Raw genomic sequence first — 22,009 nt, forward strand, 5'->3', positions numbered from 1 at the left:
GCATTTGCGATTATAACAATGTTCTGGGAGAAGTGATCCATTTTTTGAAAGATTGTCCATTAAGTGAGATAAAAGCCTCCTCTTGAATATAAAAAATATTAGTGTATATGATTTTATATTTATATATACTTATCAATTGAATAATGAGCCATAGATTAACATAATGTAATACAATACCTTAAAACAGCATTATGCAAGAATTGTCCTTTCTTGCTCTCCCTACAGCTGGGAAGTGAAATTTGAGCTTTGAGCCACCACTAAAAGAAATGCTTTTTCACATGCATTTTACAAGCTGAGAGATACAGACCAGACCACTGAAAGTGAAAGAAGTATGTGGACTGACAAAATATTTTAGGATTTTATTATACATCTGTTATATTAAGCGGACACCAGAAAAACAATGCCCTATAGTGCAATATCAAAGCTTTGCGCCTCCGAACAGTGATTCTAATCACTGGACACTTTAATTGTACCCAGTTTGTGGAGTAGGAATTTATGTGCTTTAATACCATTAGATATTAGATAAAGATAATAATAATTAGACAATGCAGCATCCTAAATATTGTTCTGTAGTTGTGGTCCAACTATTGACCTAATATCAGGGTGCAAAGTGATGTTGATTTTGATTAAAATCATTTCACTGGTCTCATAATATAATGTTATAATCAGCTATTTCTGTATTAGTGACTTCTAAACATAGGTCATACAGTGCTGTAAAAAAAATTGTAAACGTATCCCAAGTTTAATTTTTCCAGTAACAACTGTAACCAAAATTTAAAATAACTTGGAAGGACTTGTTTTACTCTTGGTGAGTTTTCAAGCATAAACTGCCTGTTTAAGGTTTTGCCATTGCATCTTAATGGGATTCAAGTCATGGCTTTAAATTGGCAACTCTAAAATCCTTTTTGAGCCCTTCAGAGGTGGACGTATTTGAGTGCTTTGGATTATTATCCTGCTGCATCACCAAACTGCACTTGATGTGTAGGTCACAAACTGATGGACATTCTTCTTCAGGATTTTCTGACAGAGAGCAGAATTTATGGTTCCATCAGTTATGACATCCAGGTCCAGCAGAAGCAAACCAGCCCCAGACCATCACATCTACCACCACCATGGTTGACTAATGGTACAATGTTCTAATAGTCAAACACAGAGTAAGCTTCATGTCAGATAACAGGACCCATGTCTTCCAAAAAGTACCACATTTAATCAATCCTTTGTCCCATCTTAGCATTTGTGTTCTGATTTGTGTTCTATTTAGTCAGCATTGGTCTGTGCCTTGCAATTTTCCCAATGGATGCCATTTTTGCCTAGTTACTTCCTTATTATACAAAAATGTATATTGACCTTAAGTGGTCAAATGAGAACTGCAGTTCTTAAGTTGTTCATCTGGGCTCATCTGTGACCTGCTGGATGAGATGGCGATGCACTCTTAGTGAAGTTTTGGTAGGCTTGCCACTCCTGGAAAGGTTTACCATTGTTTCCTTCATCCCAAATGTTCTAAATCCTTTATTGATTGGTAAATTTGTATTATTTTGTTTCACATCTGTATTTGGAACATGGAATTAAGTGCTGCTTTGTGAGACCTTCTAGCCTGCTTTACATTGCCAGACAGGTTCTATTCAAGTCTGAGGCTTTTCAGACACGTTTGAGGTAGTTCAGCATGCTTTGATATTTCTACAAATTTAATCAAAGTTTATGCTAAGAATGTCATTATGATACAGAAGCTTCCTAAAAACCTATTTTCAAAGGTACAGATATATGGTGAAAAACAGACAGTAAACAGCTACAGTAAACTTGTAGCTCACACATTAAACATTTAGGAGGTAGGTGTAAACACACAAGTGAGAGTTCCCCTCCCTTTCTTCTGTCAAAGAAAATGGCCCATTAGTCTGCACCCCCCACACCGGTCAGTTTGGAAAGTGTGCATTTTAAGAAAAGACAGAATAGAACCCCTTTTGAAGTTTATTTAAAAGGCTGTAATGAAACCTAAACTATTAATAAAAGATTGATCAGTAAACCTAAGCTCAAAAAATTAACAGAGGCCATAATTCATCTATTTCAAACCAAGCCAAATCAAATGTGCTAAACTTAAAGATGTACTAAAGTGTACTTGTCGCCACATTAATGATCAGTGCACTTAAACTATTATTTTCTTTATTAGATACAGTGTCCACCATTTCCTGTACTGCAATTATAACCCAGGATCTTGTGGCACATAGGTGGTGCAGATATGGAGAGAATTAGTCATTATGCTCTTCCACCGAATGGTTCTGGGGCCCCAAGTATGGTTAAATGACCATGCAGAGAAAACCGGGCCTGGTTTGTAAGCAGTCCATGCCAAACCGTGTTTATGTGGAAAAGCCACCAGAACATAGATATGATGTGCTGACCAAGCTGACAGGGTAAAATAATACACTTCTTCCTCAATGTGTGTAGGCTGCTGTAAAATGTTTTAAATAGAAAAATGTGTCCACTGCATGAGTTACAGTTGGGAAAAAAAGTATTTAGTCAGTCACCAATTGTGCAAGTTCTCCCACTTAAAAAAATGAGAGAGGCCTGTAATTGACATCATAGGTAGACACACGGGGGGACCTAGTGAATGACCTGCAGAAAGCTGGGACCAACGTTACAAAGGCTACCGTCAGTAACACACTACGTCGCCAGGGACTCAGATCTTGCAGTGCCAGACGTGTTCCCCTGCTTAAGCCAGTACATATCCGGGCGCGTCTGAAGTTTGCTAGAGAGCATTCGGATGTTCCGGAAGAGTACTGGGAGAATGTCTTATGGTCAGATGAAACCAAAGTAGAACTGTTTGGTACAAACACAACTCATTGTGTTTGGAGGAGAGTGAATGCTGAGTTGCATCCAAATAACACCATACGAACTGTGAAGCATGGGGGTGGCAACATCATGCTTTGGGGCTGTTTCTCTGCAAAGGGAATAGGACGACTGGTACATGTAAGAATGAATGGGGCCATGTATTGTGAGATTTTGAGTGCAAACCTCCTTCCATCAGCAAGGGCATTGAAGATGAAACGTGGCTGGGTCTTTCAGTATGACAATGATCCCAAGCACACTGCCAGGGCAACAAAGGAGTGGCTTTGTAAGAAGCATTTCAAGGTCCTGGAGTGGCCTAGCCAGTCTCCAGATCTCAACCCCATAGAAAACCTTTGGAGGGAGTTGAAAGTCTGTGTTTCCTGCAGACAGCCCCAAAACATCACTGCTCTAGAGGAGATCTGCATGGAGGAATGGGCCAGCATACCAGCAACGGTGTGTACCCACCTTGTGAAGACTAACAGAAAACGTTTGACCTCTGTCATTGCCAACAAAGGATTTATAACAAAGTATTGAGATGAACTTTTGTTATTGACCAAATACTTATTTTCCACTATTATTTGCAAATAAATTCTTTAAAAATCTGACAATGTGATTTTCTGAATTTTTTTTTCTCATTTCGTCTCTCATAGTTGAGGTCTACCTATGATGTCAATTACAGGCCTCTCTTATCTTTTTAAGTGGGAGAACTTGCACAATTGGTGGCTGACTAAATACTTTTTTTCCCCCACTGTATTATGCAAGTATCTGAGATCTACCTTCAGAAATGTGGTGACATCACCAGTCAATACTGTAGCTTGTTTAATGTCCGGGTTCATGAACATTTATCCATCTTTAAAATAGCACTCCCTCCTGATATTTGTATATTGTTTCAAGTTCTTTCTTACAGTTGAAAAATAGGAAACTGTTCTACTGATAGATGCCCAGAAAATCAGTATGCATTTGGGGAGATCATGTGCTTGTACTGTGTACGTGTTATATATTTTTAATTATGTTACTATTTTTTTTTATATTGTGATTCTTAGTGAAAAACTTAAGGTTGAAAGTATTAAATTATGAAGGAGCCCCAGCACATATTTTATGAAACTTTTACATTTACTTATTTTTATTACACTATACAAAAACAGGAAACTGAATCGAATTCATAGTTTGAAAGTCATTAAGGCACACGTAAAAAAAAACAAAAAAAAACAAAACAAAAAACACTGTGGCGTAATTTGTTAACTGTGGACTTACTGTTAAATCTACCTTATCCCTACATGATAAAGAACCATTAGTACATGCTTTTGTTACCTCAAGGCTAGACTATTGCAATGCACTGTAGTCAGGATGTTCTAGCAGATAACTCGTCCAAAATGCTGCAGCCAGGGTTCTTACTAAAAAAAAATGTGATCATATCAGTTCTATCCGAAATGCAATGGCTTTCAGCCAAGTTCCGCATTGATTAGAAAATTCTGTTGACATGTAAAGCCCTACATGACCTTGCTTCTGAGTACCTGTAAGATCTTATTTCCTATTATAAACCATCCCAATTAATTCACTGGGTGCTGGCTTCTTACTAATTCCCAGAACTCAGTTTTCAGCAGGGAGTGAGACTTTTCTTGTAAAGCCCCAGACTCAGGAATAACCTTCCGGATAATGTTAAGCTATACAAATAAGTTTTAATTGAATGATTATTAAATAATTAACATTCAATTAAGTAATTATGATACATGACGTCATTTCTACAGACATTTTTACAGATTCTGCCATATGCTAATATGGCATCTTTCATTACATGCTTATAGCCTTATGTCAACGTTGTGTAGCAGGGTTCAAGCACAATGTTTACTCAAACTGGCCCTTTAATAAATGCGAATAGCGCCAAAATATTTAATATATTTAATATTTGACTTTTGGTGAGTATGAATATTGACCATTGAGGTGAGGGTTTAAATTGATTTTAAGCTACTTGCAGGTATAATAACTAAGCACACACAAAACCTATTGTTTATGTTGTGTTTATGGTTATGAGACAACAAGCAAACACTGAAACTTGGAAAAAATGTTGACAATAAAACTTTTTGGGTCCCCTTAGTCTTTTAATACATAACTAACTTGACAATAACTAGGGGTGTCCAGATTCAATCCAGTGTATCAAGATCTGGGGCAATCCATGCATAATTAAGTGCAATGGGTACTGCATACTCAGCACCTTTGTTGTTGTTGTTTTTTTCTTTTAAAACCATGCCATAATGAGAAGCTCTGGACATTATTTACAACCCAGACATTATTCACAACCTGCCGCAGTGAGGCATACTTTCAGGAGGTGAAAAAAAATTAGATGTCTACACTATATTATCTGTAACACATACTGAATCTGCCCAATTGTCGTTCTAAATGTAGTGTATATAAATGAATAACTTACCTTCTCCCAAGTCATTTCTTGCTGAGGCCTCCAATAATGCCACATTTATTGCAAATGTCACTCGTTTGTGACTAACTAGTGCAATCCCATGATTTACACTTTCACGTTGTTTGTCAGTTTTCCATTTCCTGTTGTGCATCCCTTTTTCATAGACAGCCCACTGTTTCAGCTGCTGGGCACGCCGTTTCTGAGCTGCTCGTAGACGTTCCAGACTGGGCGCTTTGTCCAGCTGTTGCAATTCAGTTAGCAGTTCAAGATGAGTGGTCATTCTCAGCTATATATCTGATTTTACAGATAGAATGTTGATAGATGGGAAATAGAATAACACAGTGAGAGCTGCTCCTGTAATCAGGATTTCACCCATCATATGTTACCTACAGGAAAAGAAAGAAAGAATAATTGGGTGATTTCCTGGTTCAAGTCTTGTGCCTTTGCTGCTGTTGATGGGATAAAACTCAGCATGTTTAGAAACAGTTAAATGAAAAAATTATATTTTGTTATATTGGTTGACTGTTGTGAAAAATGTCTGTTTATGAGCTCGATTTTATATTTAAAATATAATTTAGTTACAATTGCTGACTTTTGCTTGTTTTTACTACAGGTGTAATGGTACACAAAAGTCATGGGTCAATTTATACCACATAAATGCTAACTTTCCTGCATTGGCTAGCAGAATTCCGCAATTCGGTTTTCTGCTCTTGTATTTTCAACCAAACTACATTAAGCTCATTGATGGATCCAAGTAGGGCTGTAACGGTATAAGATTTGCATGGTTTAGATAAGGGATCTAACTTAATTCCCTTTGAATATGACTGACAGTTGGCTGAGCTGGATCAGGAAGACTAATATAGATAATAGATAAAAGATAATACAATTCTCTAGGCTTTCACACCAAGCCTGATTTTAACGGATGAAAAATAGGCACATCAATTTTGTTAAGTAAATGCACGTAAATAATGGCGTCTTTCACGCTAGGTATGGAAAAATCTGAATCGGTGTGAAAGGGCCTAAACGCGGCCACACACATCCAACACTGCACAAGCTTTACGGCCACGCGCACAAGATTTCCAGCTCCTTTAGCTGCCACTTTATGTCCGTATTAGGGCTGCAACAATGAATTGTTACAATCGATAATAATCGAAAATTGTTTGCAACGAATTTCATTATCGTTGTGTTGCACAATTCATGTGTTACTTGCCTTGTAATCTCTGCTTACGTCACCTGCAGCATTTCGCCTACGCTGGAAAAAAAAAAAAAGAAAAAAAAAGGGCGAGTTGGAGCAGAGGTGTGATCTTCGAAATAAGTTTAACATCTAGAAGTAAATATATTCCATGAATGAAACCTAACCGACGCAGAAAAGAAGGTTCGGCTTAAATCCTCAAAAGTGTGGGAGCACAGTCATTACAATATCCTGAGTTTGTTCTGTTTGGAAGTGAGGAAAGTAACGGCGCACTCACACTTTGCGATCCGGCACAGGACGGCACATGCTGTTTTTTGCTTTGACTTTTATTATCATTTTAATTCTCTTAAGCAGTGTTTAAATGTGTTTTATAAAAACATGTAACATGTACAAAATTGTGGTAATTAATGATTATGCTTCAAGTTTTAATTAATAATTCAATTCATCCTGTCTGTCTCCTCACTCCAATACAGTGCAGTGTTTGAATCAGTAACGCACTAATTTTAAAAAAATATTTTAGTTTTTTTAGTTTTAATTTATGAATAAAATTGATTTACTTTAATAACTTTTATTAAACTCTATTATTATTGAATTATTGTACGCACTTATTTGCTCTGTTATTCAATGTTCTGTTTTTAAATAAAGATACGAAAAAAATCCATCCTCACATCCGTTTTACGGGTTTCAGAAGTAGTCCCACACTGCTAATTTTAGTTTAGATTTCTTTAGGGGGATGGAGACTGGTTAAATCTGTCGCTGTGTGCTTGAGCGCATTTCTGATAAGCACACAGGTAGGCACGTTCTTTTGTCAGTTTTTGTTGGATTAATCTCACTTTCTTCTTTGTTGCTGTGGTCGTTTATGACCCGATCAGCTACAGCTTTGTTATCATCTGTCGTGAAGTGATTGTATACCTTTAGTCACATGCTGCCCATCCCCACCCAACATCAGCCCTTTTTTCACAACCTAATTGACTAGATATTTCAGCTACTAATGACGGTTCCTTCGTGGCTGCCCTCATTTAAACAGCATAGATTTAGCAGACTTCATTTGAAAACACCCATCACTTATCTCTACTGGTCTAATACATGCCTGCCTCCCATGATCTCTCACCACAGCCACCAAATCTTCTCCTTTCGTAAGCTCTTAATTAAAACTTAATCTGAAATGAACTGTTAAGAACTGTTTGTTTGCTTTGAGAGTATAACACAATATTCTGTCTGTGCCTGCTGTCGACTCCTGGGTGCGCGACAGCAAAGATGTCTGGAGCACCACGCATCAACACATCCAGACCTTCCTGCGGCACTACAAACAGCAGGCAGACCAACACAGAGGGGAGACCCCAGTCTGGCTCTCAACGGGGTATTTGAGGGCTAGGGTCCCCTACGAAAATTTGTATTCTGGTCCTTATGTCATTACAAAGAAAATAAAGAAACAATGTCTGTTACAAGCTCAAGCTCTCCACCGCACTCCAGAATCCATAATTCATTCCATGTCTCTATGTTCAAATCCGTAGTCCCTGGCTGAATGATTTGTCACTTGCAGACATCCTCCCTGAACTTGTGGACATTGAAGGAACCCCCGCGTACACAGTCAAGGAGGTGCTGGACTAGGATGCTTTTATCTTGCAATGCTGCACTATCACCTACTGAAATTCTAAGCTGGTTTCTCCAGTATAGAAGATATACTTTTCCTTTCATGGTTGACACACTTCTAGAATCATTGAGTTTAACCTTCATCCTTGCCAACCTAAACTTCAGTAGCTGCTGGGTACATAAGAGAGTAGTTGTCAATGTTGTCATATTGTCCATCCATGCCCTATTTGCCGGGGGCCGGGTACCACCACACATTCTTTTCCCACTTACGGCCTAATTAGAAGCCCTAATAATCAACTCCATCTTCATTGTAAATGCTAAAGGTAAGATTATGTACCCAGTCATTTGACCTATTTCCTGCTGTTAGGACTTGACAGACTTCTCAGTATTAAAGCAAAACAGAATATCTTCAAAAGAAGCCTTAAGCAGTTCTGTAATCCTATATGGAACCTAAAAAAAAAATTAAACGCCTTCCACAATAGTGGAGAACCAAAAGCATTACAGAAGTAAGAATACCACATAGAGATGTGCCTCTCTAAACAACCTGGACAAATCCCAATCCCTGCCTTTTACACTAAAGTGTAAATTAGCTTTTTTATTTCAGGTATTCAGCATATTCATGCAACCACACTAAATTAATAGAATAACATTAAGTAAACTTATAGGATGAAACTGCAATGGCCACACAATCCTTCTCTTTTGGTATAAGGACAGCCCCTGTCTTTCGCTATTTCTTTGAGATAATCCATTTCTTCCACACTATAGTCATTGTCTTGGCCCTGTAGCTATGCCTGCTGATCCTTTCCTCTATTGCTTACATACTCTGAATGCTCACTATGAATACCTATGAATGCTAAGTTGCACTCTAAAGGCACTCTGGATCTCATGCCTCTTAACAATTGTCAAGACATTTTCAATTAAACTACTGTCAGTGGTCATCCCATTTTGCATTTTTTGAACACTGATTACATTTTTACTTATCTGGTAAATGTAGGGCAATGTCCTATCAGGTATAAAGTTCATATGCATTAAATTAAATGGTCCCACAGCGACCATGACAGCAGAGGTGAGGATCAAACCCAAATACTTCATATACAAAGGCAAGTGCATTACAGTTGGCCACAGGGGCCACATAAATGTAATGTCAAAAAGGAACCGATTTTGATTGTTAAACATATTTTAACACAAATACAGTAAACATGCTTCATTAGCATATTATTTTGGAGTTTTGCTCCAAATGTATTAATACTACAAACGCTGATAAATAGACCAAGCGAAATGTGGCAGCAGAGGTGGGGATCAAACCCACACACACTTCATACCTGACGGCAAACCTTTTATAGTTGAGTCACAAGTGACGCATGGGGTGAGATTAGTGCAAGGATTAGGATTAGGTTTTGGGTTGAGATTAAGGTTAGGGCCAGGATTAGAGTTAGGTGTTGGGTTAGGTTTTGCTTAATGGAAGTAAATATTATATGATATTAATTATGATATTAAGTCTACTTGATGTAACCAACAGTACATCAAGATATTTACCGCAATATATTCCGATAATGCTTCACTTGTTGCTACTTTACTGATTTGTTACAGATACTCTTAAGATTTTACTAATCATGCACAAAGGACCACTTCTGTTACGAGACGGTCAGGGATCGGACCAAAGTGCAGAGAGGAAAACCGGTGGGTGCTTTTTATGGCTGTACTGTACACTTTACCACTGCACCACCAGCTAGCACAGGCAGTTAGTGGACTTGCACCCCTTAAAACAATGAAATAGAAAAGGCGGGAAAACCAAACAAAGGAGATGCCAATATGGCGCAGCTCAGACTTATGACAGTTAGCACTAAAACAAAAGCAGAAAAACAAATAAATGCATCTCTCTCTGGAGAGGGAACTAACTGAAGCAGCTCTTTAAACAATGAAACAAAAGATCAAAGCTTTCTTTGAGCTATCTGAGTGTTGAGCTGTGATCAGTTTTTTTTTTACAACCCTGTTAATTTCATTTCATTTTAGCTTTTCTTGTTTCTCCTTTCTTTTCTCTTTTCAAACATCAGGGGATTGGAGTTCCCTTGGGTAACGGTGCCTTGCTGCCATCACTCTCCGCTGGTAGGCGGCAGCAGACATCAATCTCTTACATACTCCAAATAAAGTGTTACTTCTTTAGAAGGAGTAGCAAACTAGATCTCCACTTTTCACTTATGGGGCTGGGCATATTTGGACTGGGGACAGTGGTCACTCAATGCACTTGAGTGACCTTTATTCTCATTTGCATGTGTACAAGGGGAGGTAGTTGTTGATGCAGTTGTGGCTGTTACCATGTCCATACACTTTAAACATCAGTGCAACAGCTCCACTCCATCCACCTTTTGGAAGTAAAAAGAAAACAAAATAATGTCTTCGATTGGAAAGATCTGCAGATGGACAGCATGTAAGGACATTTATTGAACTTTATTGAAAGAAATCTCTACTCATTTCCAGCATTAGGATTACCTAATAAAAATAAAAATTTTCCCCAATTGTTGTGAGTTCCATAAAACACACTCACTGGAGTGTTGGATCAGGAAGTAGCAAGCTACAAAAACAAACAAACAAACACAGGCTGAAGAAACATATAGCCAGAGCCTATCCAAGTGTGGTTACAGAACACAAACTTCCCAGTCAAGGTCATTAAATTGCGTATATATTGCTGGGTCTCGATATTGAGAACACCAATTGCGCTGTTTGGATGCAGCCAGACAGTTGTTCAAACTACCAGTTAATATGCTCTCTCAAGAAGCAGAACATGTTGCACTGCTTGAGTTAGGGTTTAGGTGCCTTTCTCAAGAGGATTTCAGTCATGTTCAGTGGTTCAGGGGATCAAACTGGCAACCTTCTGGTCACACTGCCCAATGATTAAGCTATTTAATGAATAAATTGATTTATTTTTTGTGATTCTAACATTACATGAAAAAAAACACTGGTCACATTAAGAAGACAATGTGAATTTTAAACAGACAAAATAATCAGCTTAGGGCCATTTTCAGCTGCTGTGTAAACACAGTCTAAATACAACGTTGATAGTATTTCAAACATATCTTTATAAAGAATTTGGATGATTATTCATTGTTCATTCCATCAGAGAAACAAGCAAATGTGCACTCACACACATGCACAAGCATGAGAGTTTTCAATACTCAATACAATGGCAACGATACGTTCTCATGGTCCATTTGTGTTCTCTATTGGTTTTTAATCCTCAATGCAATCACAATAGAGCAATATATGGATTTTTATAGATAAAGTCAGTTGTGGCCTATTCATTAGCAGCACAAAGCCAAAACAACACAAATCAAAAAAGGCAAAAACATACTCTCACGCAGAAAGGATTGTTCATAGATCAATTGTTCATATCAGTTTAATTACTGACTAATCAGTACTTTCTAAATAAACTGCTGATCAGGCAGAATAACTAAATAGCCCAATAAGGAGACATCAGGTTGATCTGGCGGTTTGGTGTTTCTCCAGCAAGCTCCTAAACTGCTAGTAAATTAAACTAATAAAACACCAAAATAAAAAATGCATTTTAAAAGTAGATGCTGTATGTAGATGCAACATGTATGGGTGCTGTGCATATGCACATGTTTATAACCTCGGAAGCACGGAAATACTGAGGATTCGAAACCACTTAGAAGAAAGAAAAAAAAAAAAACATGCACACATACACCGGAAGGCAGTGGGTTTTGCACATCCTGTGCTTCTGAATGCATAAGGAGAGAGTGAGAGCAACAGAAGGTCTGTGTATGTTTAGCAGATAGAAAGAGAGAGAAAGAGTTGCACTGAGGAGCACTGGTCTTTGAGTTCTCATAGAGGGTATGTACTGATGTCACATTCCCGCTGGAATACAGCCCCATTAGTCAGACTGAGTGACTAGACACTATGCAACATGGCTGCTTTCATAAGGAAAACTGTCAAACCAGGATTTTTTGCCTTACAGTACACAGCTGTGATTTGTCATAGCGATCGGGAGTTAAAACGCAGGAGTTATCAAAACAAACCAACTTTTTAGCCACAATAAATCAAACAAGAACGGTTTAAATGTCTCAACACAACTAATATGATAAGTGGCTTCTCCAAAAGCAACACAATTGGCAATGCCAATCTCTCAAATGAGCACACATTTGCAAATCAGGGGCTTTATTAGTTGTATGTTAGAAAGAAAACGAACTAAATAAAGAGGTTGACACACACACACACACACACACACACACACACACACACACACACCAATAACATTGAGGCGGTTTGGTATAAATCCCTTGGTATGAATCTTTCATACGAAAGCATGAAGAACAGAACCAACAGTCCACAGTCCACAAGTTTTTTCACCTGTCTCAACACACCTCCATCCCATACAAACACACTCTGCACCCTGCACATACTTACCGGAACTGTTCCTATGCTCTGTCACACAACACCCACCAATACTTCGTACACTATACTTGTATTCACACCTACCCAGTGTCTATTTGTAAACAGTTGAGAGAAAATATGGTCTTTTCTAACATTACTTTCATGTGGTTTCAAGTTATCAAATGGTTCTTAATCCTTTGTCTCACCTTTTGTTACCCTTCGTCTGCCGGCCTAAAGTGGTCACTCTATGATAATTCGTATAACCCCCAAAAGGTGACAACAATCAAGTGAGCATACCGATGACCTTTGATGTGTGATAACCCTCAACCCCACCTGAACTTCACCCACCTCCTACCCCTCTTTAAAGTGATAACTATCACCCCCCTATTGTTGATACTCCAAGTGACCTATCCTTCATCCTCCTCCTACCCCTCCTTAAACTCCTCTTCATCAACCTTTCTCCTCCCACAATTTCTAATGTATATAAGGCCCTCTCAAAATACCCCTAATCAGACTGGGTTGACCGTGACCGATCGAGTTGTACATCTCTGTGTGTACCAATAAACTCATCAACACTGAAGATCCAGTCTCCTGACTCCTGAATCTGTCTCCTGGACGCCGGATTTCTAACACAGTGGAGACAGTGTGGATATAACGTGTGTATAGTAAATGCATATTATGTGGTAGTGTATATATTTAATATTTCTATTTTGTAAATATCTACTTTTTACTGTGAGGGACTGCCCCTACGTTTTTTTACTTACCTTTACACCTGTGTAATGTTGTGACAAAAGTGATTTGATGTATACTACTTGTGTACGATTATTTTGCTGCTCTTCAGTTCTGGAGACTCTTAGCAGTCAATTTTTTTTATTAAATTTGACCTGGGACCAAAGTATTGCTTCTTGTGACATCTCAACTAGAAAACACACTCGTGCCTTTTTGACTACAAGTAGGGTCATGATCCACTCTATACAGTGAAAAGCCAGGATAGCTCCAGATTTCACTTAAGCAGAGAACAGACTGATGTGAAAAAGAAGACACGGGGAGGGGGGAAATAAATAAATAAATGGTAATAATGGTTAAAAAACATTGCCTGTAACAATTATGTTTTTTTTAAATAAAAATGTAGGAGAGGGCCAGATATCTTATTTTCTAATTGATGCCCTATCATTAGCTTTTTAGCTATTAAAACCAATATATTACTACTGAAAGTGATAATATACTATTTCTTTCTGTATGTTCCATCTTTCCTTTTAACACATCCTATGAGACACTGTTAAATTCAGGATGGAATAGCTGCCCTACTTGGTACAGGAGAGAGCACTGCGAAAGCGGGAGAACAAAAGCGAGAGAGAGACAGAACTAAAAGACTTCAGTCAAGATTCTTTCTGGGTCAGTGTTTCCCCAGTCAAAAGCTTAAAGCAGGCCAGCTATAGAAAGACATAGAATGACTAAGTGAATAAAATGAGTAAATGAACAAGCAACATAAAGTATATGTTATTAGCAAAGTATAACTTATAGTATTGATTAAACAGCTGATCTCTTGGCCTCTTTTAATAATTCAGAGAAAATACTTTTAATGAGATGGTGATTATAATTGAAACCGCTTGAGTAGTGCCACTGATTATCTGGAAGTTGTTTATGGCAAATGACCCAACCAATCTGATTTTTAAAGATCTAGATGTATTTAAATGTTAAAAAAAAAAAGAATACTGACGGGTGTATTTGATCTTGGTTTAAGTGATGATTGCCCAATGAGGAAAAAGGGACAATATAACATTTTAATACATATCCAGCCCATTACTGAGCCTTCTGTAAACTGATTTTAAAATCTGATTTTAGAGAAAACCACAGTACTGTCACTACACTCATTTTACACCAAAAATGATCATCATTACTGCAGTTATGGCTTAGATTTCACATCCACCTGATATAAAGTAAACCAGCTTGCTTATTGAAACTTATGCGAGACATTTCAGACACTTCACCCAACACACACAGAGCTAATGTCTCATTCTTTCTCTACACACACACACACACACACACACACACACACACACTATGAACCGCAACCCGTTTTATACATATGGGCTGAAACACATGCAGCCTGCCCCAGCCTATTCATTATAGAAGATTTTGCCAACTAAGGCTGCAGCGAGTTGTGTTACCCCTAAGGACACCACCAGCACACCCCCACTTCTACTGTGGGGTCCTGACCATATTGGCTTTCTAAAGTGCGGGGGCCTGCCTTGAACTGGGTGGTTCAAATATTTTACCAATACAACAAGGAAACTCAGCTCTTAGCTGAATTTTGGGACCTCCTTGAGTCTGTTTTTGCTTCTAAGCAAAAGGAAAAAGCTCGCCAGGATATTTTTTTGGTGGTGGTTGTGATGGAGGGCTATGCTGCTCTGTGTACAGTGCCTTGCAAATGTATTCACCCCTGTTGTTCCCATTTTGCTGCCTTACAACCTGGACATTGCTTTTAATAGGATTTTATGCAATAGGCCTACACAAAACAGCCCAAATTGGTGCAAATACATAGTCTTATAATATAAAAAAAACCCTTATGCAGTGTGATGGCTCACTACGGCCCCCACAAAAATATGAGTTGTCATGTAGTCACCCCCTTAGCTATAAGGCCCATAACAAATACCCTCAAAAGTCACATAATTAGTCCACCTGTTTGCAATCCAAGTGTCGCATGATCTCTCACTTGATCTCAGTACGTATACACCTGTTATGAAAAGCCCCAGTGTCTGCAAAAAATTAAGCAAGGGGCACCATGAAGACCAAGGAGCACGCCCCAGGCAGGGAAGGCATTTGCCAGTTTGTTGCTTTCCTGATTCAGAGCTCTAGGTTTCTCCAGTGCCTGCTGTAAATTCTGTTGACTCTCAATCCTGTGTTTCAGGTTTTCATATGCCCAGACCTCATGCGTGGTGCTCATTGCCCCTTTGGTTAATACTCCGATTTCTGAGACTTTATGACATTCTGTGCTTGTTTTGTGGCTTCTGACTATAAACCAGCCTGTGATGTACCTGCCTGTCCCTTTCCTATGACAGATGTTTTGGATTAGCCCTAATAAATCCACTCTGCACATTACCTCTGCCACTACCTATTAATTACAGATACACCTGACAATTAACAGCAAGAAAACCTTAAGTAACAATAGTGTAAAAAGTAACAATTCTCACAATATATAGAATGTTACACACATAAAGGTAAGCAATAAGGTAACTGGTAACATTTATAGAAGAACATTTATCAGAAATCCAGTACTTCAAAATAAAGTATTTCATTTCAAATCTGAGTAAATTACTATTCAAATAGCAAAAATACTGTGAATCTGTCTAGCTGTGTAGTAGAAAGTTGTATGTAAGGGGGAAAATTAAGGACTGTACGCACAAGCAATAGAGATGATGATGCAGGCTGATGATCATATATTATGTATATATTATTCCGAACATGTGAATTAGGTGTCTGAGTAATCATGATGCTTTCTGAACCAGCGTCATGACTTCTCATTTTACAGACAGGTGGCTCAATATATTAATATGGCAATAACAAAAATTCGGTTATTGGCCCATTAGATTAGGAGACTTACTGCTTCCAGATAATCTAAGATTAAGGGTGGTCATTAAACTAATAACAAGGTAACACGATTTTTGTTGATCATTACACCTCGTTTCACATGTCTAAACATGAACAGAATATGCTTTCTTAATGATCTATAAGCTTATTCTGCAGTGAGCATAAAATCTTAGCCATTCCTAGTGGTTATTTCTGATGATCAAACCCCAGCAGAACCATTGATTTCCAGTGGGGGTGATCACCTCGTATTCTACAGAAGTCAACAACCATCTCCTTAGTTTGTCATGTTCACAGATACAGAGTGTGAAAGGTTTTGAACACGTCACTATTATCTTTTTTTAATGTAAAATTATTTCTAAAAGGTGCTATTGACATGACAAATGGGAAAAAGTAACAAACACGCTTACTAAAATTTATTTAATACTTTGTAAAAAGGCCTTTGTTGGCCCATTCCTTCACACCAACATTTCCATAGATTTTTAATTGGATTCAAGTCAGGTGATTGGCTGGCCCATTCTAGCAGCTTTATTTTCTTTTTCTGAAACCAACTGCAAGTTTCCTCGAATGTGTGTTTGGGATCACTGTCTTGCTGAAGTGTCCACCCTCATTTCATCTTCATCATCCTGGCAGATGGCAGCAGATTTTTCTGGCAGCAGAAGAATGTCTCAGTACATTTGTCCATTCATTCTTTCTTCAATTATTTGAAGCATGCCAGTGCCACATGCTGAAAAACACCCCACACCATGATTTACCTACCTCCAAACTTCACTGTAGGCATGGTGTTTTTGGGGATATATGTTGTGCCTTTTGACCTCCAAACATGGTGTATATTATGGCATCCAAAGAGTTTAATTTTAGTCTCATCTGATCAGACTATATTCTGCCAGTATTTTACAGGCCTGTCTAAATGGTGTTCGGCAAACCCTTAAACATGCTTTTTCTTCAGCAATGGAGTCTAGCATGTTGAGAATGCATACAGGCCAAGGTGGTTGAGTGCATTTCTTATTGTCTTTGAAACAATTGTCCCTGCTAATTCCAGGTGTTTCTGTAGCTCTCCACAGGTAGTCCTTAACTCCTCTGATAATTCTTTGTAATCCTCCGTCTGAAATCTTGCAGAGAGCACCAGGTCGCAGCCAGTTTATAGTGAAATGATGTTCTTTCCACTCTTAGATTATGTCCTCAACAGTGCTCACTAGAACCTTCAGTAGTTTGGAAATTTGTCAGTAACTAATGCCATCAGTTTGGAACACTTGAAAGTATTTATCACACAGTTAGTGCAGGCCAGGAAGCTCCGGACTTTGGGGGCTGTGTGGTAGGTAGGTAGTCGTTAGCTTGGCACTCAGGATACCACACAGACGCCATAACTTGGGCAATATGAAGGGTTAGTTTATTTATTACACCGGACCAGATTATGCCAGGTCGCACGGCTGCAAACATGCTGTTCATACATGAAAAAAAGAATATAGCATGGAGCTCTGTATTACTGGAAAGTCTAATACAACACAGGGGCAGCTTACCCCTAGAAGAGTTAGAATCTCTTAAAGGCACAGCGTAGCTGTACTTTGATCTGTTACATTTCTCCCCAGATAAGAAAGAGACTGTACACAGGGAGGAACATACCAACATTATCCTTTCCCACGCATGGACAGGGTGAAAACTGTCAGCCACATACAAAATACACATACATGTCAGGAGATGCCAGATGACATGTTAGGCCCAAAAACAGAAAACAAAACTAAATCCAAAAAGGTGCATGGTCTCAGTAACCCTCTTAATGTCCAGCAATCAATAACAATTAGATTAGCCCAATAGTTGTATATTGACACAGAACATGTCAGCCCTCAAACACTTACTAGGTGAATGAACACTTATAAAGTTGAACAGAACAACAGACCCTTATCTATACCCATAGTATTAAGTAACTAAAGGTTCAGTCTGTCGGTATGATGAGGGTTGGTCCATCTAGACATTGTCCAACCTGAAGTGACCCTGGGGACACATTTAGGCCTGACATTATTTTGACTAAAAGGGTCAGGGACAAACTCAAAGTCAGTCAGTGGGTCTCAAGTTAGTGTCAGTTAGTCAGTTAGTGGGTCAAGATGTGGAGTGTTGGGTGTCATGACTGGAATGATTCAAGTCAGGTTACAGTCGGGGAAATCGTCTGTGGTCACCAAATGAGTCGAAAAGGTCACTTGGGGACTCAGCATGTACTTTTTCTGGACAGTCTGGACAGATCTGGGTAACTAAAGTCAAGGTCTAAGCAGACCTCAGCTTCCCGGGACTCTGAGCACTCAATGTGTGGCTGCACAAGTTTGCAAGTTTGCTTGACTCTGACAAGGTCATCCAGCTGATATGACAGGTCTGGATTTAAGGTCATAGTAGTGTTTGCGCCTTTTCTAGCTTTCTTGTAACACTACTCTGATATAATCATGTGCTTCTCTCAGGGAGGATATTAGGTGCTCCGGGTTTGGGACCTACAGTTCTTCGGATCCCTCACAGGAAGGCTGTGTGATAAGGTTGAGCAGGGTGTTCAACTCCCTTCCATAAAGCATTACTGACGGGCTAAGCCCCGTACTCTCGTGTGGAGCAGTTCTCAAGACAAAACAGATCTGAGGGACATATTTATCCCATGAAGAGTGTTTGTTACCCACATACGTGTGAATGGCAGTCGTCAGGGAGCAGTGGAGACCTTGAACATAGGGCCTAACATGTTCTGGGGCCGAGATGACGACCAAACACTCTTTTCTGGCGGCACCCAGCCCTGCGTCAGTGTGTATGAAGAATGGGCTTGAAAAGTCAGGGAATCTCAAGACAGGCGAGGATGTTAAGCAAATTTTTTTAATGGTATTCATGGCAGATTGACGGTCTCTGACAACAGACAGACACCAAAACGATTTAAGCTATGCCCTACAGGAACAGGAGAGAAAGACCTTCTTAAATAGATCACAGAACTGTGTCCAAGTGAGAATATGCGTCCTAAGGACAGTGAACCATTTCTGTGGCTCTCTAGCCCGAAACTGGATTGGACTTGGTCAGCTATTGCTGTGCTAGACTGCTGTGGCAACCTCAGTCTGGGGGCAGGTTCAGAGTCAGATATGTCAGATAAGTCAAGGTGACTAAACATGCTGCATAAGCAATAAGTACAAAATAATGAGTAGTACTTAGAGTTTACCCAGAAACTCTAAATACCACTAAATATCTACACTAGACAAACAATAAAAAAACAAACAAAAAAACAAAATTACACACAGTTTCAGTTTGTTAGTTTTTTTGCTGTTAAACTTGGCAAATGTGTTTGCTCATGTGAACACACTGCACTGCAATATGGGAGTTTGACCCATATTTGAAGAGGGAAGGAAAAAAACCCAGTTCTCATGCCCACAGCTGAGGGAGCAAAAAGTCCACCAAAGCTTGAAAAACTGGAGGGAAAAAAAAAAACTAACAAAAAACATAGCTGTTTCACCGCGTTAGAACAAGCTTGCCAGTTAGCACAGTCCAGGTCAACCTTTTTCCATATAGTTGGTTAAAATCTATTTTGGTCACATATACCTTTGAGTCGAAAAGCCTTGTGTGGAGAAAGATAGAAGGAGAAGAAAAAAAAAAACAAAAAACAAAAAAAAAAACCCAGATTTCAGCTGGTGTCATTTTTGCACTTCTCTTTCTTTTTGTGTTTAATTATTTTTCCCTGTGTGAGTTCTCATTACTACAAATAATTTATGGACATCTGTGGACTGAATGGGTTGTTATTGACATCTTGTGAGAATTTCATGTCAATAGCACCTTTAGAAATATATTTACTTTAAATTGGTGACGTGTTTAATACTTATTTGCTGGTTCTGCACCAGTCGGTTAGGTGCTGCACCTCCTTTGTATTCCGACTTGTCATTCTTGCTAATGAGGCCCTCCACAGTTGGGACTTGATAGGGCACAGCAGGCTCAGTTTTTAATCAGATGCTGAGAGATGATTCCGTTGAATGCTGAATTGAAGTAAGAGCATTCTGACATAAGTGTCAGATTGTCTGTATTGTCTGCATTGTCTGTAGAACTGTTGGGATGAAATGCAAACTGAAGTGTGCCCTGTTGTGGGGGAGCTGGCTTTTGATGTACCTCATGATAAAGCGCTACAAGAAGGGTATAAATGACAACACCCCCCCTATAATATTGCAAGAATGTCTAGGGATAGAGTTAAGACTACAGTTGAAACCTTGCATATTACATAAGCTTGGCCAATATGGCGGAATATAGCTTGGTACATGCTATGCAGTCCTGTTCTGAAGTACAGCAATTTTGATTGAGCGTTAAAGAGCAAATATTGTCAATAACAGAAATCCCACTTTCCTATTGTCCCATACTTTTTGGAAATTTTGGGGACTATATGTACTGGGTTGAGTCATTTAAAGACATGATATTAACTTGCACTGCTATGCTGAGAACACCTAGCTTTATTTATCAGCTAAACCTCTTTAAAAACTGTCACAGTTATCCACAAGACTGGATAAGCAGGAGGTTTCTAATGCTTACTTTTATCTTTTTCCTTGCCATTGGCATCGTGTACATACCGCCTAGCGCTAGCGCTAATGCTAATGCTAAGGAGGCACTGTGGGAACTGCACGGGGGCATCAGCGATCTGCAGACCAAACATCCAGACGGGCTGTTCATTGTCGCCGGAGATTTCAACCATGCAAATCTCAGGTCAGTCCTCCCTAAATTCCATCAGCATGTGGACTTTGCCACGAGAGGAGCGAACGCGCTGGACCTGGTTTACACAAATATCCCCGGCGCGTACCGGGCCGAGCCCCGCCCCCACCTCGCGTTCTCGGACCACATGTCTGTGTATCTGACTCCAGCTTACACACCCCTCATCAGACGCTTCAGACCAGTTCCTTCAGGACTGTTTTGAGTGCACTGCATGGGACATGTTTAGGGAGGCTGCGACTGAAGGCGACTCTGTTAACTTGGAGGAGTACACAGCATCAGTCACTGGCTACATCAGCAAGTGTATTGATGATGTCACTGTCTCCAAGACCATCACCACACGCCCAAATCAGAAGACGTGGATGACTCCTGAGGTGCGTGCGCTACTAAGGACCCGCGACTCGGCCTTCAGAGTGGGTGACAAGGCGGCCCTAAGGAAAGCAAGAGCCAAATTGTCACGAGCCACCCGAGAGGCAAAGCGCGCACACGCCCAGAGAATCCACAACCACTTTAAGGACACCGGTGACACACAGCGCATGTGGCAGGGCATCCAGGAAATCACAAACTACAGGACAATGCCACCGTCCTGTGACAGTGATGCCTTCCTCCCCGATGCCCTGAACGACTTTTATGCACGGTTTGAGGCACAGAACAACACGTTGGTGAGAAAGACCACACCCAAGCCAGACGAGCAGGTGTTGTGCCTGACTGCAGTGGACGTGAGGAAAACTCTGCGCAGAGTCAACCCACGGAAAGCTGCAGGACCAGACAACATCCCCGGCAGAGTGCTCAGAGAGTGTGCAGACCAGTTGACAGATGTTCTCACGGACATCTTCAACGTCTCCCTGCGCAGCTCCACTGTCCCAACGTGCCTCAAGACCACCACCATCGTCCCCGTGCCGAAGAAGTCCACGGTGTCCTGCCTCAATGACTACCGTCCCGTAGCTCTCACGCCCATCATCATGAAGTGCTTCGAGAGGTTAGTCATGAGGAACATCAAGAACCAACTGCCCTCTTCATTGGACCCCCTGCAATTTGCATATCGTCCCAACCGCTCCACGGACGATGCCATCACCACCACCCTTCATCTCTCCCTTACCCACCTGGAGAAGAAGGACACCTACGTCAGAATGCTGTTCATAGACTTCAGTTCAGCATTCAACACCATCATCCCACAGAACCTCACCAGGAAGTTAAGCCTGCTGGGCCTCAACACCCCCCTCTGCAACTGGATCCTGGACTTCCTGACAGGAAGGCCCCAGTTAGTCCGGTTCGGGGACAGCAGCTCCAGCACCATCACCATGAACACTGGGGCA

General features: G+C 39.9%; 1 protein-coding gene across 2 annotated transcripts in view; it reads right to left on the bottom strand.

Annotated features, from left to right (window-relative positions):
• Positions 1-22,009, bottom strand: part of ppp1r16b (protein phosphatase 1, regulatory subunit 16B) — a 74,181-nt gene that overhangs the window by 46,575 nt on the left and 5,597 nt on the right. For both annotated transcript variants that reach the window (XM_072683881.1, XM_072683880.1), the window contains exon 2: positions 5,246-5,619. In XM_072683881.1, coding sequence (XP_072539982.1) covers positions 5,246-5,513 — 268 coding nt within the window. In that variant the 5' untranslated portion in view covers positions 5,514-5,619. The remainder of the gene's footprint in view (positions 1-5,245; positions 5,620-22,009) is intronic.

The sequence above is a fragment of the Salminus brasiliensis genome, chromosome 7 (assembly GCF_030463535.1).
Source record: "Salminus brasiliensis chromosome 7, fSalBra1.hap2, whole genome shotgun sequence".
NCBI classification, from domain to species: Eukaryota; Metazoa; Chordata; class Actinopteri; order Characiformes; family Bryconidae; genus Salminus; species Salminus brasiliensis.